At 43.8% G+C, this 25156-nt stretch overlaps 1 protein-coding gene across 6 annotated transcripts; it reads left to right on the forward strand.

The window, feature by feature from the left end:
- Nucleotides 1-216: 216 nt before the first annotated feature.
- Nucleotides 217-23398, forward strand: XRCC6 (X-ray repair cross complementing 6). Of its 6 annotated transcripts, XM_059886265.1 has the most exons (14): nt 217-471; nt 865-954; nt 3482-3594; nt 8332-8470; nt 8748-9002; nt 9665-9845; nt 11754-11940; nt 15459-15627; nt 16919-17080; nt 19020-19149; nt 20294-20394; nt 22125-22238; nt 22642-22698; nt 22805-22923. In XM_059886265.1, coding segments are annotated over exons 1-13 (1695 nt in total). In that variant the 5' UTR covers nt 217-470; the 3' UTR covers nt 22695-22698; nt 22805-22923. The 6 variants fall into 6 exon arrangements, with proteins under 6 accessions (XP_059742248.1, XP_005207440.1, XP_005207439.1 ...); XM_005207383.5 differs by lacking the exons at nt 22642-22698; nt 22805-22923 and adding an exon at nt 22930-23396 and having other exon boundaries at nt 217-284; XM_005207382.5 differs by lacking the exons at nt 22642-22698; nt 22805-22923 and adding an exon at nt 22930-23396 and having other exon boundaries at nt 217-246.
- The last annotated feature ends 1758 nt before the right edge of the window (nt 23399-25156 follow it).

Here is a 25156-nt window from a genome sequence, read left to right on the forward strand (position 1 = left end):
GCGTAGTGTCCTTACGGATGACGAGGGGCGGGGTTTGGCGGGCGGGGGCGGGGCTTCGCAGACGGCGTGGTGGTAGTTCGCGTCCGGTGTGGATAGCGCCTTATGGGAGTGCGCGTGTTTGCTAGACAGGAACGGGGCGCGCTGTGCGTGATGACGTAAGCGGCGTTGATTGGGTGCAAGAACAGGAGCTTGCGCGTGCTCGGCGCCCCGCCTTCCGCCCAAAATAATATCTTCCTCGAGGTCAAGGTAGGCGGGAAGTGGCTGTTCTCGTTTGTTGCTTTCTGGTCAGGGCTGATTTCATTCTACTTTGCCTATTCAGTCTTGCGAGTCCCCCGTAGCCTCGCCGTGGGGCGGTGTCAGCCAGAAGTGTGCAGACCCGAGGGAGTGGAGGAGACAGCCTCTGATCTTCGTTTCTTCCTCCGGAGAGAAGGCGGCACCTGGCCTTGGAGGGCAGCTTCGTTTGAGACCTCAGTGGGCATAGCTGGCTGAGGAGTTGGGGGCGGGATGAGGATAAGTGGGTCTGCTAAAAGACGGAGTACCCTGGACTGGGAATCTCCAGTCCGGATGATGCCGGAGGCGGGACTGGACCACTGCGTCAGGACACCCATTAGAGGCGTTATCCCGGGCCACCCCCCCTGAATCGTCCTTAAGGGATATAGCTCAGGAGAGGCTGCTTCAGGAATGGTCCCCATGCCCGTTTACCTTTGCATCTCAATTACCAAGCACTCCAGGCAGCAGGATCCAGCATCCCCATTTCTAACAAGTAACCTGTAGCCTTTAGGACAGATCTCAAAGGAGCCTAGGAGTGGATAACTTTTAGGTTTAAATTTACTTTGTTACTGATCTTCGCTTTCTTTCACCTAGTGAGCAGTAACAACATGTCAGGGTGGGAGTCTTACTACAAAAATGAGGGTGATGAGGAAGAAGAACAAGAAGAGGGCCTTGAAGCAGGTGGTAAGTGACTTTCATTAACACGTACCATTGTGTGTGTGTGAAAGACTTTCCCTGCCTATCTCTGCTGGATGACCCTTGTTGCCTCCTGGCCCACCCTTCTTTCCCCAGAGAATCTCCAGTACTTTCCTCCCTTTGAACTTTGCAGAGCTGCTGTGAAAGTGAAAATGAAAGTTGCTCAGTCATGTCTGACTCTTTGCGACCCCCATGGACTATACAGCCCACGGAATTCTCCAGGCCAGAATACTGGAGCAAGCAGCCGTTCCCTTCTTCAGGGGATCTTCCCAACCCAGGGATCGAACCCAGGTCTCCCAGATTGCAGGCCGATTCTTTACCAGCTGAGCCACCAGGGAAGCCCTAGGCACTTTTATTCGGGTCCTGCTCTAGTCGATGGTACATTCCTTGTCTTAAACTTTTGCTGGGCACTGATAGATTGAGCTCCAATAAATTACACTGAAACATTGGTATTAAGGGTCACCTTAGGTGGCTCAGGTAAGACCTTTCCTCACCCAGGAAAGAAGTTTTTCTCATTCTTGGACCTCAGTGCAAAAATGTTTTCACCCTACAATAACTGCAGCAACCAAAGAGTAAATGTTAGCAACACAGATACAAGAGTCATTCCCTCACCTTGCTGCTGCTAAGTCGCTTCAGTCGTGTCCGACTCTATGCGACCCCATAGATGGCAGCTCGCCAGGCTCCCCCGTCCCTGGGATTCTCCAGGCAAGAACACCTTAGCCTGGTGTTTTGGGAATATGTTCAGGCAACACAGTAACACATAGGCCAAAGGAAAAGAAACAAGGGTTGCATGTCTGTTGTTCAGTTAATAAGTTGCATCCAACTCTTTGCGACCCCGTGGACTACAGTATGCCAGGCTCCCCTGGTCTTCATTGCCTCTCAGAGTTTGCTCAGATTCATGTCCACTGGGGCAGTATGCTATCTAACCATCTCATCCTCTGCTGCCCGCTTCTCCTTTTGCCTTCAGTCTTTCCCAGTGTCAGGATCTTTTCCAGTGAGTTGGCTTTTTGCATCAGGTGGCCAAAGTATTGGAGCTTCAGCATCAGTTTTTCCAATGAATATTCAGGGTTGATTTCTTTTAGGAAATCATGTACTCTACATACTGGTTAATTTAAGTCCTTGGTAGAAAATGGTAAAGTATTTTTATTAAAAGTGAGAAATAAAAGAAATATAAAAATGAAAGATCTGTAATCTACATAATCTATCACCCTTACACAGCCATTACTAGCATTTTGGCAGTTAGCATATTTACTTCCTTTATCTTTCAGACTATATATTTCCTAAGTATATATAGTCTGTTTTTATTTGTATCTGATTTTTGTATAATTGTAATTATAGTGCTTATATTTTTTCCCTTTAATTTATACTTTCAAAATTTATGTTTTTCAAAAAGAATTTTAAACATAACTGTGTGCCTTTTTTCTTTACTGTACTATAGATATATCTTTCCATGTAACTGCAAATATACCCTCTATGACTCATTTTAAATGTGTTGTGATTTTCTTCAGTTTACCTTCCTTTGGACATTTAAGTTTTCAGTTTCTTACTTTAATAAACAACATTGTGGAAATTTTTGCATAGGGTTTTTCCGTATCGTATTTTCTTAATATAGATTCCTGAGAAGTAAAATTCATTGGCTCAAGGTAGAATTTTTCTTTAAGGTTCTTGACACATATTGCTATATTGCTTTAGCAAAGATGGGAAAATGAATTTATTGCATTAGGAAACAGCATAGTCAAAAGGGAGACAACCAGATATATGTCTTTTTATGAAAAACTCAACATCACCTATAATGTAATTATGCCAGAAAAAAAGAAAGAAATAAACCCAAATCCGATGAAGTCTCTATAGGTCCTTTGTGGAAAAGACAGAACTATGTTAATCTACATCAAAAGAATGTAGTCAAGCAAAATCCAGAAGGTGGAAAACTATATGACATAATATCTAGGTTCTTTGGCAAATAAATTATAAGAGACAAAAGACAGAGGGGCTGTCCATGGATTAAGAGGCTTTAAAAACTGGTGTTTTTTTTGTTTTTTGCTTTTAAGTCAAAACCAGTGTGTAGGAATGTTGGCTTGGATGATTAACCTATAAAGAAAAATAATGAAAAATGACTACCAAAGTCAGGATGGTGGTTACTCTTGGGAGGAAGATGGGTGTTAAAATTGGAAGGGGACCTGGAGAGGGCTTCAGGGGTGACTGGCAAGATTCAATTTCGTGATGTGGTGTTGATTTTAAGAATGTTTGCCTTTTTTTTTTTGGTTGCATTGCGTGAGCATGGCTTGCCAAATCTTAGTTCTCTGGCCAGGGATTGAACCCGTGTCTTCAGCAGTGAAAGCATGGAGTCCTAACCACTGGACCACAAAGGAATTCCCTAGGGATGTTCATCTTATAATAATTCATCAGGTTATAGTTTTGCTTAATGGGCTTTTTTCTATTTGTTTTAGTATGAATAATAAACATGATAAATGTGAAACAACCGCAAATATTTCCTTCAAAATTTTTCCCCCCATAGGAGATTATTCATATTCAGGAAGAGATAGTTTGATTTTCTTGGTTGATGCTTCCAGGGCCATGTTTGAATCTCAGGATGAAGATGAATTGACTCCTTTTGACATGAGCATCCAGGTGAGACTACCTTTTCATTAAATTAAACAAACAAAAAAGTATTAACACCCCTTTAAAAAATGTGCACTCTTAGAAAAGTTTGTTTGGATTGATAAATGGTGGTTAGCCTCCTAGGATGGCTACCTATACTTGCAGCTGAAAAAGAATACCAAGAGTTGGAGAGCAGGCCCATTTTATTTTGGGTTTGAACTTCTGACCCTGGGAATACATTGCTCCCACCTTCTGTGTTAGCTCTGGTAGTAGAAGTGGGCTCCTTTTTCTCTAGAGATGTTTGTGTAAAGGAAGGAAACAACTTCCAACAGTTATGCTGTGAGATAAGCCCTTTTGTAAGTAATTATGTGAAATCTGAGTATTACTTGTGATTGTGGAAGATTATGACAACAAGAGGACAAACAGCCTAATTTTTATTTATTCATTTTATTTTGGTCGTGCTGGATCTTCATTGCTGCACGTGGGCTTTCTGTAGTTGCAGCGAGGCAGGGCTCCTCTCTATGTTGCGAGGGCTTCTCACTGCGGTGGCTTCTCGTTGCAGCACACGGGCTCTAGGTCATGCAGGCTCAGTAGTTATGGTACACTGGCTTAGGCGATCCTCGGGATGTGGGATCTTCCTCCACCAGGAGCTGGACTCACGTTACCTGCATTGATAGGAGGATTCTTTTGTTTGTTTGTTTAATATTTATTTATTTATTAGGCTGCGTTGGTCTTAGTTGTGGCACTCGAGCTCTCTAGTTGTGCACATGAACTTAGTTGCTCCATGGCATGTGGGGTCTTAGTTCCCCTACCAGGGATGGAACCCATGTCCTTTGTATTGCAAGGCAAATTCTTAACTACTGGACCACCAGGGAAGTCCCTGGCAGGAGGATTCTTATCCACTGTACCACCAGGGAAGCCCCGGACAACCTAATTTAGAAATGAGCACAAGACTTGAATATACATTTCTTTAAAGATGTTCAAATGTCCAAAAGCACATGAAAAGATGCTCGACATCTTTAGACATTAGAGAAGTGCAAACCAAAACCAAAATGAGGTATCATACCCACTAGAACTGGTATAATTGAAAAAAAAAAGAACAATAGGAAGTGTTGGCGAGGATGTGGAGAAATTGGAACCCTCATACGTTGCAGGTAGGAATATGAAATGGATCAGCTGCTGTGGAAAACAGTTTGGCAGCTCCTCAGAAGCTTAAACATAGACTTATTATTTGACCTAGGAGTTCCCCTCCTGAGTATTTACCCAATTAAATAAAAAACAGCTTCTCAAATCCTGATTCTGCCACTTACCAACTGTATGATATTAAGAGAGTTGCTAAAGCTCTTATATATTTTCTCATCTGTAAAATGGAAATAATAATAGTACCTGCTGTGTCAAATTATCAGAATTAAATATTTTCATTTTTTAGATTGAGATGTAATTTACATAACAAAATTAGGAAGTAATTTCATAACCATTTTGAAGTATACAATTTTAAGGTATTTAGTCATTCATGTCACCACTCCCTATCTCATTCTAAAACTTTTTGAATGGATAAACAAAATGTTTATATATAGGCAGTTCAGTTGCTCAGTTATGTCGTACTCTTTGCAACCCCATGGACTGCAGCACGCCAGGCTTCCCTGTCTATCACCAACTCCCAGAGCTTACTCAAACTCATGTCCATCGAGTCAGTGATGCCATCCAGCCATCTCATCCTCTGTCATCCCCTTCTCCTCCCACCTTCAATCTTTCCCAGCATCAGGGTCTTTTCCAGTGAGTCAGTTCTTCACATCAGATGGCTAAAGTATTGGAGTTTATATATAGGTGGAATATGATGGTTGTTATTTAGTCACTAAGTCGTTCTGGCTCTTTTGTGACCCCATGGATTGCAGCCCATCAGGCTCCTCTGTCCATGGAATTTTGTAGGCAAGAATACTGGAGTGGGTTGCCATTTCCTTCTCCGGGGAATCTTCCTGACCCAAGGATAAAATCTGAGTCTCTTTCATTGGCAATCAGATTCTTTACCACTGAGCCACTGGGGAAGCCAAATGGACTGAAGCCATAAAAAAGAATGACGTACTGATACAAGATACAAGGTGATTGAGCCTTGAAAACATTAAGTGAAAGAAGCCAGGCAAAATGTCACATACTGTATGTTTGCATTTATATGAAATACAGAATAGATAATCCACAGAGAATGCAGGTGGCTAGTTACCCCAGGCTGGAGGGGGAGGGAAGAATGGGGAGCAACTTCTTAATGGGTATGGGGTTTGCTTTTGGGATGATGAAAATTTTTGGTAACTGTTACAGATAGAGGTGGTGGCTGTACAACATTGTGAGTATTAATTGAACACTGAATTGTTCACTTTAAAATAGTTAGTTTTGTTATGTGAATTTCACCTCAATTAAACATGTTACTATCCCTTCACAGAGAGGAATTTCTAAGGATTTATTATATATCTTGTTTCTCATATTTTTGCAGTTGGGAATCAAAGAGAGGTTTCTCATGTTCTAATTTCTATACAAATAGTTCTTTCAGTTGACAAGTCAGAATATCTTGCATCTAAAAAAAAAGAATAAAAACAATTTTGAACTTTAAAGCAGTGGTTTTCAGTCTTTAACCTACATCATGCAGGGCTTGTTGACACAGATTATAGGACCTCACCCTGCAGTCAGAATTTCTGCTTCTGTGGGTCTAGAGCAGAGCCCAAGAATTTGCATTTCCAGGGCCTTCCCTGGTGGGGCAGTGGTCATGGTTCCACTGCAGGGGGCTCATGTTTGATCCCTGGTTGGGGAACTAGATCCCACATACAGAGACCAAAAAGAAAAGAAAATGCTTGTCCATCGAAGTTCCAAGGTGATGCCAGTGTTTGGAGATCACTCCTTGAGGAACACTGCTTTAACATTTTTTGGTTCACGGGCCTCTTTGGAGATGTGATGAAGGCTATATACCCTCTGCCCCAAAATGATACACTTACAGTGTATGTAAAAAGATTGCTATGTGTAATTTCACAGGGCTCAGTGAAATGGGAATACCTAGAGAACCCAGAAAGAACTGCCATATTATGCAGTGAATAAGTGAAACATTCACAGATGAACATAATGTATTTGATAAGGAGCAATGAAAAAACATTTACTTACATTCTATTTTAGTTTGTATGTGCTGTGTATGTGGTTTATTTTAGAACATGAAGAAACCCTCACCAGATTTTTGTAGATGTTTGTAGAGTGCGCAAAGAATAGATTAAAATATTTATAGAAATGATTACCTTAAAGATTTTAATTGTCTTTAGACTTAATAAATAAAAAATTTAAATTTAAAAAATGACTACTTGCAGTGAAGATTACTGTCAATGACTAGATATGCCATATATAAGTTCTGCATTCCAGGAGAGAGTTACTAAGGAGGAAGACCAGGTAGAGTCTCAAGCAGGATATGGAGGGGGGTTCCCAGGGTTGGTTTATTCCTCACGTTTGCAGAATCAGAAACTTAATTTTGTCAGCGTCCCTAGAATTATAGGCCACAAGGACTAACGCACTTATAAGACACTGATTTATCAGATGCTGGCTTTAGTTTAAATGGATGGCTAGAACTTTCCTGGAATACTGATGTCTTTAAATGTATGATTAAGCAAATTTTATTTCAAAAAATGCTGTTGGTAGTTACAGATTTATTTTAGGTCACATATACTTTTTTTTTTTAACATTTTTAAAATTTATTTATTTTTGGCTCTCTGTGTCTTCATTGCCTGCAGGCTTTTCTCTAGTTGCAGAGATTGGGGGCTACTCTCTAGTTGGGGTTCTTGGGCTTCTCATTCTTCTGTTACAGAGCGTGGGGTCTAGGTGCGTGGGCTTCAGTAGTTGTGGGGCACAGGCCTACTTGCCCACAGCATGTGGGATCTTCTTGGACCAGGGGTGGTACCTGGGTCCTGTGCATTGGTAGGTGGTTCTTAACCACTGGTGCTGGTGGTGGTTTAATCGCTAAGTCATTAACCGCTGGATCACCAGGGAAGCCCCCAGTTCACATATACTTAACATTTGCTTAAATTTTATACATGTATATTTTGTTTCTTGGTATCAGGCTACTAGAGAAATGATAAAATGGCCTGTCTAGACTCAGCCAATTAAGTAAATGACATCATTGGGACTCAAATTCTGGTTTTCTGATTCTGCTGCTGCTGCTAAGTCACTTTAGTCGTGTCCGACTCTGTGTGACCGCAGAGACGGCAGCCCACCAGGCTCCCCTGTCCCTGGGATTCTCCAGGCAAGAACACTGGAGTGGGTTGCCATTTCCTTCTCCAATGCATGAAAGTGAAAAGTGAAAGTGAAGTCGCTCAGTCATGCCCGACTCTTCGCAGCCCACCAGGCTCCTCCATCCATGGGATTTTCCAGGCAAGAGTCCTGGAGTGGGATGCCATCGCCTTCTCTGTTTCTAATTCTAGTGCTGGGCTTTTATTTATTTATTTCTATTTCCCTAGAGTTTCCTTCCTGGGTATATACCTGGTTTCAATTCTCTGATTGATTATGGTAGGAACTGCTTATACTTCTGTGTTTATCGCAATCTGCTTTTGTTATTATAATGTCAATGGCCAGCATTCTCACTGGTTTGTGAGTTGCCTGAAGATAGGAGTCACGCCTTGCTCTAAAGCCATGTATAAACTCAGCAAACACATATTCAGTGCTCTACTATGTGTCAGGCGCTTGTGGAGCTTAAGTTTAGTGGTAAATAATATTAATTGAAATTTTGCTTTTTTTTTTTTTCAGTGTATCCGGAGCGTATACACCAATAAGATCATAAGCAGTAATCGAGATCTCTTGGCAGTGGTGTTCTATGGTACCAAGAAGGACAAAAATTCAGTGAATTTCAAAAATATTTACGTCTTACAGGAATTGGATAATCCAGGTCAATAGTATTCTGTGATCAACTTTTCCCTTTTACATGAGAAGGGACAAGGGACATGCCATGCACAAGGAGGGCTGTGGAGGAGGAAGCAATGACATCTTGACTGGGAGTACGCTTTCCTGCACAAGGGGGTTCTTCCTGGGATGTGGACCTTTGTTGCATGGGTTAATCAGCTCTGGGTGAGAAAGAGACCGTAGGCCCTTCTGTTAGTTTTGTAAGTGTGGCCACTGACACCGTTCTGACTTTTCTGCCCATTTAACTCCCTGTCTCTGATCAGGTGTTAAACGAGTGCAGGAGCTTGACAAGTTTAAGGGGCAGGAGGGGAAGAAATATTTCGAAGACCAAATTGGCCATGGATCTGATTACTCCTTAAGTGAAGTGCTGTGGGTCTGTGCCAACCTCTTCAGCGACGTCCAGTTCAAGATGAGCCATAAGAGGATCATGCTTTTCACCAATGAAGATGACCCCCACGGCGATGACAGTGCCAAAGCCAGCCGGGCCAGGACCAAAGCTGGGGATCTCCGGGACACAGGTTGGTATTCTCATTCTGTTTTTGTTTTTTTTTTAACAGCTCCATTACAGCTCAGTTTTATTCATCAAACAAAGGATAGTACACCCTTTCCCCAAAGGAGAGGCCCCCAGTCTTTAATTAATTTATTTGATCACACCGTGTGGCTTGTGGGAATCTTAGTTTCCCAACCAGAGATTGAACTCATGCCCCCTGCGATGGAAGCGTGAAGTCTTAACCATTGGACCACCGGGGAAGTCCCTTCCATTGTTTGTTTTTTTTTTTGGTCATTGTTTAATTGCCAAGTCATGTTTTATTGCTTCTTTATAGCTGATGTCAAATATTTGCTTTTCACCCTTCAGAGGAAAATGAAAAAATAAAGTGAAGCTAGGGGAGACCATTATGTAACATTCCCAGTAAAAATGGCCAGGCCATTAGCTGTCTGAAGGACTCTACCAGAGCGAGCTTTTCTTGACTGCAGTGCCACCACAAATGCTGGTTCTTTGAATAACTTTTCTGAAGTCGTTAGAGCAGCTGATCCCCTTAACTACTTTCTCTCAGTCCTGAAAGTGTTTATTCTCACTCTAGTCTTTGGAAGCATTTGTTTAGCATATTTGAACTTAACTGAAAAAAATTCTCCCTTGTTGGAAATTGTTTCCCCTCATTTTTGTCTGTCCTCGCCCCAGGTATCTTCCTTGACTTGATGCACCTAAAGAAACGTGGAGGCTTCGACACATCCTTGTTCTACAGAGATGTTATCATAGCAGAGAATGAGGACATAGGGATTCACTTTGAGGAGTCTAGCAAGCTCGAAGACCTGTTGAGGAAGGTTCGCGCCAAGGAGACCAGGAAGCGTGTGCTCTCCAGGTGGGTATTAAGCCTGGGTCAGCACCTTCAAGGCCCCTAACTAATCATAAGCCCATGCATGGCTTTGACCTTCTTGGCAACTTAGCTTTGGGTTGTACCAGCTCTGGGTTATACCACTGCCTCACTGTGTTCCTCTTAGAGAAATGTGCTTTATTTCAGGATGACACAAGCTATTTGCTTTTCTTTCTCTAGACAGAGCAGGTATGCTGTTTGTCCGAAGTAACACACCTCTCCTTTGGGGTAAACAACTGTGGCCTAACGATGTCCCTGGGTGCACTCTGTAGAACATTGTCAGTTTCTTCTCCTCTGTAGATTGGGGATAACAATCGTACCTCGTATAGAACAAAAACCCAATGCATGTTAATTATTATCATTGTTGTGGTGGTATTCTAGTTTCTTATTAAAAATGAAAAAGGGAAAGTGTTATTTGCTCCCTCATGTCTGACTCTCTGGGATCCCGTGGACTGGAGCCCACCAGGTTCCTCTGTCCATGGAACTCTCCAGGCAAGAATACTGGAGTGGGTTGCCATTCCTTTCTTCAGGGGATCTTCCAGACCCAGGGATTGAACCTCGGTCTCCTGCACTGCAGGCGTATTCTTTACCATCTGAGCCATGGGAACCAGAGCGTTGGATTATCTTCTTTTAGAGAAGTTAGGATTAGAATCCTAAAGCCTCTTCAGTGTTTCTTACTGAAGAGCATCAGACTTCTTCACATGCTTTCCTCAGTAGAGAAGAATGAGACCATTGGTAGATTTGGAGCTGTTTTCAAAAAATTACAATTCTACTAGAAAACCCATGAAGTTTTTTAAGGAAACCAAGATGCAGCTCTTTGCTATAGTTATAGTTTTGTCGTTGGTCTCTCTTTTCCTCCAAGAAAAGAGGGGGGAAGTTTCTCTTTTTCCTCAAATAAGCACCCTGTCACCTCCCCCTCTTCCTGAAACAGTGGAATATTGTTACTACTACAGTTTGGAAATCTAACATATTGGTGGAAGTGGCAGGGAGGATGAAACAGTGGTTGAAGGTAGGTTATGGAGTCAGATTGACTTGAATTCTAGTCCTGGCCCCTTTGCTGTGTGGCCTGGGGTAAATCATGTAGCTTCTCTGAGCCTCAGTAAAATGGGAGCAAAAATGGTTCCTCCTTAAAGGACTGCTGTGATGATGAAAAGGAATAACGTAATTATAAACGATAGCTAGTCTTACTATTTTGTGAAAGAGTCATTATAGGATACTGATATGAATAATAATAAATTGGAGCTATTTGAGAACTAATTGCCTAAGGCTTAGAAAATTATTACACTTACCCTTGCTATAATAAAATAACGTAATTATTTTACTGCATGATTATTATGTGCCAGGCACCGTCCTGAGCTCTTTGTCTCCAGACTCTCAGGAACAAGTCTGATGGCTTGAGCCTGGACCAGATGTGCCCATCCTTTGGTCAGGGTAGGGCACGGTACTTTGCTGGACATTTTCCCAGAGCAATAGGGAAAGGGAGATTTCTCAAAGAAAAATTGGGGTTTCATGGTTAAAAGAAGAGGGAAGATATACCAGACAAGCAGAAAGCACAGATAACATAGTACTTACAGGGTTATGATGATGATTAAATGAGAAAATAGCTGTAAATTGATTTAGTAAATGGCTAGACTCAATTTAAAAAATCATTACAATACATTCTTATCATTATTTTAAGGAGTTAATAATATGTTCTGAAACTAATTTTTTGTGATACAGACCCTGAGAAGTATTACAGCAAACTCCATTGTATTATTAAAATGCTTTATGTTTGTATTCAAAGAGCTTGAATTGTTGGACGGGATGAAACAAATCAGGGCTTGGGAGCCATGAAGGTATTTTAGATAGGAAAGTATAATCTTTAAGTCCAAATTAAAAAATTTTTCTCTCCTTCAGGTTGAAGCTTAAACTCAACAAAGATGTCACGCTCACTGTTGGCATTTATAATATGGTCCAGAAGGCTTACAGACCTCCCCCAGTGAGGCTTTATCGTGAAACCAATGAACCAGTGAAAACTAAGACCCGGACATTTAATGTAAATACAGGCAGTTTGCTTTTGCCTAGTGACACCAAGAGGTCCCAGGTAGGTCTTCCTTCTTAACTGAATTTTGTCCTGTTGAACTGTTGAGGAGGGAGACAGGATCAGTCTAACCAGTTAAATAACTTTCACGTGTGCATCTTTCCAGCCAAGTTGTTGTCATTACCCTTTGGAATATGGCATCTGGATCAGTAATACCTTAGGGGCTAGAAAGTTAGAACCAGTTATTTGAAAGAGAGGTCAGTGAAAACTTCAGCCCTCTATCACTCAGCACGTGCTGCTCTGAGTCTTAACAGTCTAATTCCTTGCTCAGTACCATGGCAGAAAGGGTTTTATAGTTGACTAGGTAGGCGCGTTGTGTGTACTCAGTCATGTCCAACTCTTTGCAACCCATAAACTGTAGCCCACCATGGCTCCTCTGCCTATGGGATTTCCCAGGCAGGATTACTGGAGTGGGTTGCCATTTCCTACTCCAGGGAATCGTCCTGACCCAGGGATCAAACCCAAGTCTCTTGCATCTCTTGCATTGGCAGGCAGATTCTTTACCACTGTGCTATAGGGCTTCCCTAGTGGCTCAAGTGGTAAAGAACCCGCCCGCCAATGCAGAAGACCAGGTTTGATTCCTGGGTTGGGAAGATCCCCTGGAGAAGGAAATGGCAACCCATTCCAGTATTCTTGCCTGGGAAATCCCATGAATAGAGGAGCCGGGTGGCTGTAGTCCATGGGATCACAAGAATTGAACACAACTTAGTGACTAAGCAGCAACAAGGGAGATGAGTTAGGGAAAGTGTGAAGTGTGTTAGATGTGAAGCGTACTCATTTTTTTAGGGAGAGGGTTGTTGTTTTTTTTGCCAAACTAACCACAGTTTCTTCTGTGCTTTGAAATGATACGTGCATGCCTTTCTTAATCTGAAAGACAGACTAAGAATGTAGAACATTATGTCTCATCCTCTCACCTTTGTTTAATCTGGAGAAGGATTTTAATTTATTCGGCTATGCTGGGTCTTAGTTGCAGATCTTTGATCTTCCTTGTGGCATGAAGGATCTTCTGGTTGTGGCACGGAGGATCTTTATTATTTAGTTGCAGCATTCAAACTATTATTAGTTGTGGCGCGTGGGATCTAGTTTGCTGACCAGGGATGGAACCCAGGCCCCCTGCATTGGGACTGTAGGGTCCTAGCCACTGGACCACCAGGAAAGTCCTAATATTCTGTTAATTTCTGCTATGTGGCAAAGTGATTCAGTTATATATAGGGCTTCCCTGGTAGCTCAGGTGGTAGAGAATCCACTGGTAATGCAGGAGACCCGGGTTTGATTCCTGGGTCAGGAAATTCCCATTCCAGTATTCTTGGGATTCCCTGGTGGCTTAGTCGGTAGAGAATTCGCCTGCAATGTGGGAGACCTGGGTTCAGTCCCTGGCTTGGGAAGATCCCCTGGAGAAGGGAAAGGCTACCCACGTCAGTATTCTGGCCTGGAGAATTTCATGGACAGAGGAGCCTGGCAGGCTACAGTCTATGGGGTTCCAAAGAGTCAGACACAACTGAGCAACTCTCACTTTCATATATATATATATATATATATATATTTTTTAATATATATATATTCTTTTCCATTATGGTTTATCTCAGCATGTTGAATATAATACTTCCCTGTAGAAAGGTTTAATATCTAAAATTAAAGTTGAATGAGTCATCCTTTCTTTTTAATTATGCAAAATGTGGGAGAGCACTTTTGCATAAGTTCAAGACATAGGAGGATCAACTAAGTGACTAAAATTAGATATTATTTTGATTCAACCCTTGAGATGTTTTTTAGAGCACAAATTTCAGGCCAAAGTGTCTTGCCCTACTTTCCAGAAGGAGAAAATGACAAATTTCCCCTTCTATTTTGCAGGTAGCTTAGCTTTCCATATTGGTTTATTGATAGGCAGTACCTCTTCTGGTTTCTGAGTTTCTTTCTTGATTCATTGTGCCTACAAGAAAAATCTTTTAAGAGCTCTGTTTTGTTTTGTTTTGTTTTTTAAATAAAACTCAAATTTGATTGTTACTAATTTCTGTTACAAATCACATATTTAGGATCCAAATGCAAATGTTGACATTTGAAAGTGTAACAGGTAGTAACAGATGTTTGAAAGAGATGTGTGTGTGTCTGTCTGTGTGTGTGTCTGCCTCCCATATTAACTGAGACCTCTCACAGTACCTGACATAGATCCTCTCAATGAATAGGTAAGGTTTGAGCATCCTTTTTGTGTCAGCGGGTGGTGCTGAGAGTTTGTTGTTGTTCACTAAGTCGTGTCCAACTCTTTGCGACCCCGTGGACTGAGAGTTCAGTACACGTTATGACATGAGGGAAAGCATAAATGCTGAAAGAGCCAGGCCTTTAGCGCCAGATGTGGTTTGGTTTGAGGCCCAGTTCACTTGTATAACCTGGAGCAAGTTAGTAACTATTGAGCGTCAGTACACTCATCTGTAAAGCAGAGTTTTTAACATTTACCGCCTGAAGTACCATTTCACGCCAGTCAGAATGGCTGCGGTCCAAAAGTCTACAAGCAATAAATGCTGGAGAGGGTGTGGAGAAAAGGGAACTCTCTTACACTGTTGGTGGGAATGCAAACTAGTACAGCCACTATGGAGAACAGTGTGGAGATTCCTTAAAAAACTGGAAATAGAACTGCCTTATGATCCAGCAATCCCACTGCTGGGCATACACACTGAGGAAACCAGAAGGGAAAGAGACACGTGTACCCCAATGTTCATTGCAGCACTGTTTATAATAGCCAGGACATGGAAGCAACCTAGATGCCCATCAGCAGATGAATGGTTAAGAAAGCTATGGTACATATACACAATGGAGTATTACTCAGCCATTAAACAGAATACATTTGAATCAGTTCTAATGAGATGGATGAAACTGGAACCTATTATACAGAGTGAAGTAAGCCAGAAAGAAAAACACCAATACAGTATACTAACGCATATATATGGAATTTAGAAAGATGGTAACAATAACCCTGTGTACGAGACTGCAAAAGAGACACCGATGTATAGATCAGTCTTATGGACTCTGTGGGAGAGGGAGAGGGTGGGGAGATTTGGGAGAATAGCATTGAAACATGTATAATATCATGTATGAAACGAGTCACCAGTCCAGGTTCGATGCACGGTACTGGATGCTTGGGGCTGGTGCACTGGGACGACCCAGAGGGAGGGTAGGGGAGGGAGGAGGGAGGAGGGTTCAGGATGGGGAATGCGGGTATACCTGTGGCGGATTCATTTTGATATTTGGCAAAACTAATACAATATTGTAAAGTTTAAAAATAAAATAAAATTAAAAAACAAACAAACAAACAAACATTTACCGCCGAGGAAGTTGTTACAGATGATAAACTGGGTGGTAAAAGTGCAGCCTGGTCAGCCGTCAATAAGTGTCCGTTCCTATTGGCAGGAGGAAGGTGCTTCCTGCCCCTTAGAAGAACGCCGGTTTTCACTTGCTAGTGTCACGTAGCGACCATTTGCATCTCTGCATAGCCTCTTTACATGGCTCTCGTCGTTCCCTTTCTATAGACCTATAGTCATCGCCAGATTGTATTAGAGAAAGAGGAAACGGAAGAGCTTAAGCGGTTTGATGAACCAGGTTTCATTCTCATCGGTTTCAAGCCCTTGATGATGCTGAAGAAGCACCATTACCTGAGGCACTCCCTGTTCGTGTACCCCGAGGAGTCCCTGATAAATGGTAAGGGGCACGGGCCACGGGTAAACGAAGAAGTGACGTAGAAGGCAGTTTACCGAGCAGCATTTCCCAAATGGCTGCCGCTGGAAACTGTATAGGAGGCGTTACTGGGTGTTTTGAAAGTGTTTCATGCTCAAATAAATTTTAGAAACATGGGACTAAAGAAAGATTTCTTTAGGACCTACAGTACACTGACACATATTGTGAATATCCAGGAGGGGATATGAAATTAGCATATTTAAAACTTACTTGCTTTGAAATTCTTTCTTGGAGGCATTGGATAGGGAGTTTGGGAAAAACAAAACACAAACCTGGCATCTTCTTTAGTGTTGCAATTAGAAATGCATGAACTTGACCTCTGGGCTGATGCTGAAGCTGAAACTCCAATACTTGGACCACCTGACGCGAAGAGTGGACTCATTGGAAAAGACCCTGATGCTGGGAAAGATTGAAGGTGGGAGGAGAAGGGGACGACAGAGGATGAGATGGTTGGATGGCATCACTGATACAATGGACATGAGTTTGAGTAGGCTCCGGGAGTTGGTGATGGACAGGGAGGCCTGGCATGCTGCAGTCCATAGGGTTGCAGAGTCGGACATGACTGAGCAATTGAATTGAACTGAACTGAACTTGGCCACTGGGTTTATCTGTCCAGACCTATATTCCTCTGTGCTATAACTAATGAACCCCCTGGATCTGGACCTGACTGGTATTCATTAGCAACTCAGGCTTATATCATTAGCCTGCTGCTGCTGATAAGTCACTTCAGTCGTGTCCAACTCTGTGCGATCCCATAGACAGCAGCCCCCCAGGCTCCCCCGTCCCTGGGATTCTCCAGGCAAGAACACTGGAGTGGGTTGCCATTTCCTTCTCCAATGCATGAAAGTGAAAAGTGAAAGTGAAGTCGCTCAGTCGTGTCCGACCCTCAGCGACGCCATGGACTGCAGCCTTACAGGCTCCTCCGTCCATGGGACTTTGCAGGCAAGAGTCCTGGAGTGGGGTGCCATTGGCTTCTCTGATCATTAGCCTAATGACAGTGAAAGTGAACTGACATCAGTAATTCACATTCCTAAGTGGAATATTTGATGCTCCCAATCTCTTACTCCTTTCCTTTTTGTGCCTCTGCTCCCCCAACTTTTCTCTCTGCTCTGGGTCCATCACCCCTGACCTATTTAAGTGTCAAAAGTCCTTTTAAGAAAATGGAAGAGAAACTGTAGGCTTATAACTTGGGCTAAGAGGGAAGAAAGGAGGAGACACCTTTAGGATGTAGAACCCTGGGATGTTTGTTTTCCAGGGAGCTCAACCCTGTTCAGTGCTCTGCTCACCAAGTGCCTGGAGAAGGAGGTTATGGCAGTGTGCAGATACACACCGCGCCGGAACAGCCCGCCTTGTTTTGTGGCCTTGGTGCCACAGGAAGAGGAGCTGGATGACCAGAAAATTCAGGTGGCTCCCCCAGGTAGGTGGAAGAGGTGATTTCAGGGCTTTTGAACTCGGCTTAGGCTTTGGAATCACTCATGGGATACCAACTCAGACTGGCCAAAGCAGAGTCTCTAGGAACGGAGCCTGGAAATTTTGTATTTATAAGGTTGCTGTTGTTGTTAGTCACGAAGTAATGTCTGATTCTTTTTCAACCCTATGGACCGTAGCCCGACAGGGTCCCCTGTCCGTGGGACTCTCCAGGCAAGAACACTGGAGTGGGTTGCCATGCCCTCCTCCAGGGGATCTTCCTGACCCCGGGGATCTAACCCATATCTCCTGCATTTCAGGTGGGTTCTTTACCCAGTGAGCCAACTGGGAAGCCCTTTTATAAGGTTGCATAGGTGAATTTGAAGAGCAGCTGGAGAAGGCTATCATATGTGGTTGTGCAGTACACAGCATGTACAACTGTACAAGGCAGCTCTGCGGCCAGGGTTGAGAATTAACTACATAGGGACTATTCATGGGTTATTGTCATAAGTTCATGGGGTCTCACAGATATCACATTCTTTACTAAAAACCATTGTTTGATACCCTGGTAATGTTTAATAGTCGATTTATCTCCTGTGAACAAGGCAGTGAGGTATAGAGGAAAGATTGGGTTTTGAAGTCAAATTTTATCTTATACTTAAGTGTCTGAAGTAAGACACATAAGTGTCTTTTTGAGGTCCTTCTCTGCCACCTGTTAGCTTGCCAACTTGGGCAAATAATTGAACCTTCCTGTTTATGTTCCTTCTCTGCAAAGATGAGAATTCTGGAATACTTTTCTCTCAAGGTTGCTTCACATTTGAAATAAGTTAATAAACATATAAGTGCCTAGCCCAAGGCAGCCTACTACTGTCGATGGTAGTCATTGTTCTTCATTAGCTATGCTAATAAAAATGATAAAGGAAGTCTTTGAACGTGTTAATATTTCTAACCCTGGTCATCAGAATGCTCAGGAACAGCTTTTATGTCAGTTCTTAAGCTGTAGTCTCAGCTCTGTGCTCCTGAGGGGGTGAGGCTCTTCAAGCCCCATTTCTCCATTGCCAGCAGGCTGTCAGGGAGACTGTCAATAGTGGGCGCTAGAGGGAGACATTAGTGCTGGGGAGAGCTAAGAGGCTTGCTCCTTCCTTTTGCTTGGACCTCTTGGCATTGCCAGCAAGGGCTCTTCACCTGGGTTTCAGTCTCTGGATTTTTCAGTCTTTTTGAAACCCATCAGTAATAGGAGAGGGATCAGCCTGATAACCCTTACCTCTTCCCGTTTAGTATGTGTTGAAGGCGGGGGAACAAAGGGGAGAGGTTGAAGCTCAGAGGAGAGGCTGATGGTGGGGTGTAGCCCTCCAGGGAGGGGCACTTTCCACCTGGCTCTGGGTGTAGGGAAAAAGCTGGAGGCTGGAAGCTGGCTTGGAGGGGACATGGACCGGAACAGGAAGTACCTGAGAAGGATGGTGGCTCAGGTGACACTGGCCAGAACAGGAAGTACCTGAGAAGGAACTCTCCTGCTTTCAGGCCTCCCTTTTGAAGACGCCGAAGGGAGTCTGCTAGGTAGATGCTCACAGGAATCAGCTGATAAAGAAGAAATGGGGTTTGCAGGGTGTCAGCCCCAGCAGGAAAAAAAGAAAGTGAAGTCGCTCAGTCATGTCCGACTCTGCGTCCCCGTAGGCTGTAGCCCACCAGGCTCCTCCGTCCATGGGATTTTCCAGGCAAGAGGACTGAGTGGGTTGCCATTTCCTTCTCCAGGAGATCTTCCTGACCCAGGGATTGAACCCAGGTCTCCCGCATTGTAGGCAGATGCTTTACTGTCTGAGCCACCAGGGAAGTCAGCCCCAGCAGCACAGGACACAAAAGGGTGAATCAGGGCTGAGAGAAAAACGACGACTCGGTGACTGAAGCCTTTTATTAGATCAAGTCTCCCAAGACGTACCTTTCTTCCTCAGGCTTCCAGCTCGTCTTCTTGCCCTATGCTGATGACAAACGGAAGGTGCCCTTCACTGAAAAAGTCATGGCCAACCCAGAGCAGGTAGACAAGATGAAGGCTATTGTTCAGAAGCTCCGCTTCAAGTACAGGCGAGTGATGCATTATTCACAGGCTTTCTTCTGGAACTGCCTCTTGAGTTGAAGGTCTAACTGGAGTTTCAACTTAAACACAGACCAAGAGAATATGATTTTCTAATTTTCCATTAACTGATGGTTTATAACTCTTTAGAAGCTATGCAGAGAGTGAAAGGTCTTATATTGAAACTCCGGAATTGTGCGAAGTGTTTATAGCTGTTGTGACCTTATGAGTGTTTATGACCTGTTGTGCTGAGAAAGCCAGGTTAGTTAGTTGAGTTTGCTCAACAAAGCAGCAGTAAGGAGAAGGTTCTTGGATGGCCTTCTTCTTGATTGTTGTCACACAACGAGTAAAAGTAAGTAAACCCAGTGTCAACTGTTGCAAGGTTAAAAGGATGATTATATCATTCAAGTTACTCCCCGTCACACGCACGTAGACCATCTCGCAGAACCCTCCATTCCATCTTTTGTCTCTGGGCTACTTCTGGGCAAACTGACCTTCCTCCTTCAAAGGAAACCTGGTATAGTCCTTTATTGGGCAAATGGAAGCAGTGTTAAGATTCTACCACGTGCCAGGCACTGTTCTAGATACAGTTCCTACAGTGTCTCATTTATATAATTCAATGGCATTTTCGTAAGAACCTGCTCATTTTACAGATGAAACTGAGGCTTAGAGGAGTGAGGCAACTTGTCCAGATTCACCCAGCTAAAAGGAACGGGAGCCAGGGTTCAAGTCTAGGACTGTATGCCTCTAGGTTCTTTCTCTTTTTACTCTCATGTTGCTTTTGAATGTGGTAAAAGAAACTGTCAAGTTCATTATCTCCTCAGCGCCTATCATCCGTCCTTCATCTTTTCTCTGTACCTGCCTCCCCTGGCCCTGCCTCCTCTATTTCTGTCTCTGCCCACAGCTGCCATTGTCAGACAGATAGGTGGGTATTGTTTTGCTTTTAAGTTCACTTTTGTATCTTTAGCATCAGACAATAAATTGAAAATTGGGAAGAAAGAGGTTGATTCAAGAGAGAAAACTCCCAGCTGTTTTACCCTGGGTGTATTTCTCAGCTGACCTTGGGCCTGCACTGTCTCAGCTGAGTTTTTATTTTTGTTTTTTAAATATTTACATCTTAACTTTAAAAATTTATTCATGGTACTGTTTTAACAGAAGTGACAGCTTTGAGAACCCAGTCTTGCAGCAGCACTTCAGGAACATGGAAGCCTTGGCGCTGGATTTGATGGAGCCTGAGCAAGCAGTGGACCTGACATGTAAGGAGGCCATAACCGAGCTGAGAAGTTCTTTTCATGGGAGGCTTTCATGTTAATTCTTCCTGCTCCAGTGCTATGCATGCATTTCCTGGCAGCCTGTGAGTACTTGACCTTGTTGTCTAGGGCATCTCTGCTTGAGAGATTTTCTAGACCAGCTTAGATTGCCTGGGAACAGATCTGGCCAGTTCTGCAGTAAAAGGTGGAGAAAGTGCCAGGCTTCTGAGACCCATCTCTGAAGTAGGCCACCCATGACTCCGTGTTGGTAAAAGTTAAAAACAACAGTCTGTACCATTTATTGAGTGCTTGCCGTGTGCCGGGCACTGTTGTCCAGTGTGTTGACTCATTTATTCCTGATGACCGTGAGGTGGGTGCTGTTACTATCCTTGGTTTGCAGAGACGGGAGTGACTTGCCCCAGGCACCAAGTAGTAGTGGTGGGTGGATCTAGGTTCGGAATCCTGTGAGCTGGCCCAGAGCCCTTGCTCTGAACCGCTGTGCCCACTGCTGCTGCATCAGATGGCATGCTCTGCCTTCGGAAAATGTACCTCGTTACCCAGCATGGAGATCTGCCTGGCCTCTGAGCTCCCTGCTGGCCCCTGTCTGGATTGTGACTCTCTGATGTATTTCATAGGAGGATGCATGACATTTAGCGATGTCAGTAAATCCCCAGTGGAAAACAGGTTGGATTTAATAAAGACTCTAGATAGCGGTTGAAAAGATCAGAACCATTAGTTTGGTCTTCTTGGCTTCCCAGTTATTAATGTTCTCTTTCATATTAGACAATAGGAGCCAGCCTTACAAGCATAAGCGTTATTGGACCTGGGTCATGGTGGTGACTATCAGCTGGGCCTGGCATGCCCCTGAACCCCCACCGCTTCAGGCTTCTCTCTCACCCTCCTTCAGTTCATACTCTGCACAGCTGGCCTGCAGGGAGATCCAAAATGTCAGTCTGAACATGTCGCTCCCCCGTTCATAGCCCTTCAAAGTCTCCCCAACACTCTTAGCCTGAGGCCTAGTTCCTGGGCAGGCATCTGAGGCTTCCGTGACCTCGCCATGCTGCCTTTCTAGCCTCCTTGCTGGTCCTGCCCTCCTCATACTCCACCTGCAAGCTGTGTCACCTGCTGTCTCTCATTCCCGTGCCTTCTGCTGAGACTGGACTCAGCTTGCCAGACTGTCCGCACAGAGTCCTTCTGACCACTGTCCCGCCGTGTTCCCGCATGCCTGTATGGCCTCTTCCTTCACGGCACTGCCGGACTCTGCTGCATTTGTGTCTTCACCTCCTCCTCCTCCCACCTGGCCTGTAAGCCCCGAAGGCAGGGACTCTTGTTGAATCCCTTGGCTCTAGCCCTGTTCTCAAGTCTGCCCCTTCTCTGCTGTTTGACCTCAGCAAAGTAATTTAACCTCTCGAATTTCCACTTCTGTAAAATGAGGAGAGAGGTTTCCCTACCCCAGAGATTGTTAGGAGGAGTAAATAAAAATAATAGTAAGTTTAAAGCATTTAAGAGAGTGCCTGGCTGTTGTGCTCATTAAGTGCAATTGTTAGAAGCTACTTGGTAAATGTTAGACTTTCAGTGAACATTTTCGTGGCCAGGTGAGCTGCCTCCTGGAGCCTTCATACACCTCCCCGTCTCAGCAATGCTGTATTTTCTTCTCTGGTCCCTGTAGATTTTGACTGGGCCGAGGCTGGGCTTGTGACTCACCAGGCCACCCTTCTTGTGTTTTTATTTTCTAGTGCCCAAGACTGAAGTAATGGATAAAAGACTGGGCTCCCTCGTGGATGAGTTTAAGGAACTTGTCTACCCACCAGATTATAATCCTGAGGGAAAAGTAACCAAGCGAAAAAAAGGTAAGGAGCTGGGCATGGATGTTCAGTGGGTTTCTTTTTTTTTTTTGGCCGCACCGCACAGCTTACAGAGCAGACTGCCTGTGTTTTCACCTAGAAGTTTTATGGTTTCAGGTCTTACATTTAAGCCTTTAATCCATTTTGAGTTTTTTTTAAAGTATGGTGTAAGAAAATAATTGATTCTTTTGTGCATAGTTGACCAGTTTCCCCAGCACCACGTATTGAAGAGGCTGTCTTTTCCCCCTATTCTTGCTTCCTTTGTCATATTTATTGCCCGTGTAATGCAGGTTCATTTCTGGACTCTATCTGCTTCACTGATTTATGTGTCTGTTTCAGGGCCAGTACTATATTTGATTACTGTAGCTTTGTAGTATAGTTTGAAAGTATAATTGCTTTTTGAATAAAGGAAGGAAGGAAGGAATGACTTGCTCACCCAGAATGATCAGGAGTTTGGAGTGAACTGGTAAGACTCGTGACCTTTAACTCCCTCCTAGATGTGATACTTTCTAAATTTTGTGTATAACTGAAGCTGCCTTATCAAGACACCCGTCTTCCCCAACGTGTGCTAGGTGGGCATCACAGCTTTATGGAAGATGGTTAACTGCTGCCCTGATGACGTGAGGGCCCCTGTGCTGTATAGCTGGGATCCCACTGGTAGCCTTTCCAGTCACTCCCACCTGACCTCTGTCCTCAGATGATGAAAGTTATGGAAGCAAAAGGCCCAAGGTGGAGTTGTCCGAAGAGGAGCTGAAGGCCCACGTCAGCAAGGGCACACTGGGCAAACTCACCGTGCCTGCCCTGAAGGAAGCCTGCAGGATGTACGGGCTGAAGGGCGGGCTGAAGAAGCAGGAGCTGCTCGATGTCCTCACCGAGCACTTCCAGAAGGCCTGACCGGAGAGCACACAGCCAGCCAGCCTTCCACAGTGCAGCCAGGCTGCCCAGTTTTGTTTTTGTCAAGTCAAAACCTTTTGTCTCCTGATCCAGGACGAGTCCGTGTGACAGAAGTCAAGGACTTTGTTTATGAGACTTTCTGTTGCCATGGAGACAGCCCGCCTTCTCACTTTGCTGTGTCTTACTCTACTGTCTGAATAAAGAGCCTATCTTTGTACTATATATTGTTCTATAGAATAAAAGAAAAAAGATGTCTCCTTTGCATCCAAAGATGCCATTGGCTGTGAGCTTTACTTTCTCTCCCACTGGGAATGCGTTTCCTCACAACGGAAACAAGAAATATCAGTGAGGGTAGGGAAGAGTGTGACAGTTATGGACACATGAACATGCTTTAGGGATGATGATCCTGCTGCTGCTGCTAAGTCACTTTAGTCGTGTCCGACTCTGTGCGACCCCACAGACGGCAGCCCACCAGGCTCCCCCGTCCCTGGGATTCTCCAGGCAAGAACACTGGGGTGGGTTGCCATTTCCTTCTCCAATGCATGAAAGTGAAAGTGACATCGCTCAGTCGTGTCTGACTCTTAGCGACCCCATGGACTGCAGCCCACCAGGCTCCTCCGCCCGTGGGATTTTCCAGGCAAGAGTACTGGAGTGGGGTGCCATTGCCTTCTCCAATGGTGATCCTAGTCATCGTTGGTTATATTTTGATCCTCTGTTTTCCCACTTGTTTTCCTTTACATGTGTCATATTAAGATCTGAAGATCAGATTTCAGGAGTAATAACAAGGTAACTTGTCTAATTCTTGTACCACTTGCTTCACGAGTACATACCAACTCCCCTACTCTTGTTGTATTTTCTTAAGATGACATTCAAGTACGTGAAGGAGAGATACGCATTTTCTGTTGCCCTGAGAATTGGGGTTGCAGTGTAAGTGAAATGAGTTATTCCTGTAATTTTTCAGGGGAGCTGTAGGAAGTTCAAGAAGATAAGGAGAGGTTTGATGGAAGAATGGAAAAAGCAGGGGTCCTTGGATCAGGAAAAGGGGAAAAGGAGGGGAGGGATCTCTCCGTGTCCCTCGTACCTTCCCACCTTTATCCTCCCTGCCCCTTTCCTTGTTCTCTGTGCAGTTACTGCTTTTGAACAATTAGCCTGAGAGAAGGAAGGAAAGCACCTGAAAGGGTTTTTATCCTCTGAGGATGGCTTGTAGGTCCTGTGTCTTTGAGACTAGAATGAGCATCTCATGAGGTGAGTGTAGGAAGGGTCAGGTTACTCTTGGAAGACGTTTTCAGTTTTGGATTCTTTGCTCTAAGTTTTATGGATTTTCTCAACTTTTTTTTGCTTGTGTTTGTTTGGAAAGGAGATGTTATATTCTTGTTTGGATTTCTTTCCTTATCTCGGGGAGAGGGAAAATAATTACCCAATTAGATTCCTTTGAGGATACAGCAAGATAATGTGAAATCATTTAACATAAGTGTTCATTCTTGTTGCTGGGAAATAAGACCACCCCTGTTAAATGACACATTCTTGGAAAACTCTGGGTTCTAGAGAAGGTTACTAATACCACAGAGGTAGATCAAAATCAGGCTGGTCATCTCAAGTAGGAGGGTAAGAATGAGTGCCACCGCTTGCTGGGCCTTTGCTTTCAAGCTGGTGAGAAGGAAATTTAATGAGTCCTAGGCTTTTCTATGCACACCTGCAGGCCCGTAGGGTCCTTTTCCTCCGTTTGGTTTACAAAATGGAGAGAAGGGTTCAAGGGTCAAACAAAACATGGGTAATGTGAATGATGTTAGAAAAATAACCACTGAGGTCTGTGATAAAGAGCAATTGTGTGATCTCTGTTTCTCTGTAGATTAATGATGCTTGCCTTCTCTGCTGTGGAGCTCCTGGGAGAAAAACCGTTATGTCCAAACATAATTTGGTTGGGCTCTTGTAAGCTCACAAGTCAGATTTAGTAGATTTACATCTTGGCTCCATCACACACATACAAATGACTGTAGGCAATTTACTTGGCATTTTCAAGCCTCAGTTCA

The sequence above is a fragment of the Bos taurus genome, chromosome 5 (assembly GCF_002263795.3).
Source record: "Bos taurus isolate L1 Dominette 01449 registration number 42190680 breed Hereford chromosome 5, ARS-UCD2.0, whole genome shotgun sequence".
NCBI classification, from domain to species: domain Eukaryota; kingdom Metazoa; phylum Chordata; class Mammalia; order Artiodactyla; family Bovidae; genus Bos; species Bos taurus.

Excerpts from the sequence above, each read along its gene's own strand:
- XRCC6 (NM_001192246.1), top strand. Across the intron at positions 9,003-9,664 it reads TGGGGATCTCCGGGACACAG|GTATCTTCCTTGACTTGATG; the intron begins GTTGGTATTCTC and ends TCCTCGCCCCAG. Across the intron at positions 19,150-20,293 it reads AAGCTCCGCTTCAAGTACAG|AAGTGACAGCTTTGAGAACC; the intron begins GCGAGTGATGCA and ends CTGTTTTAACAG.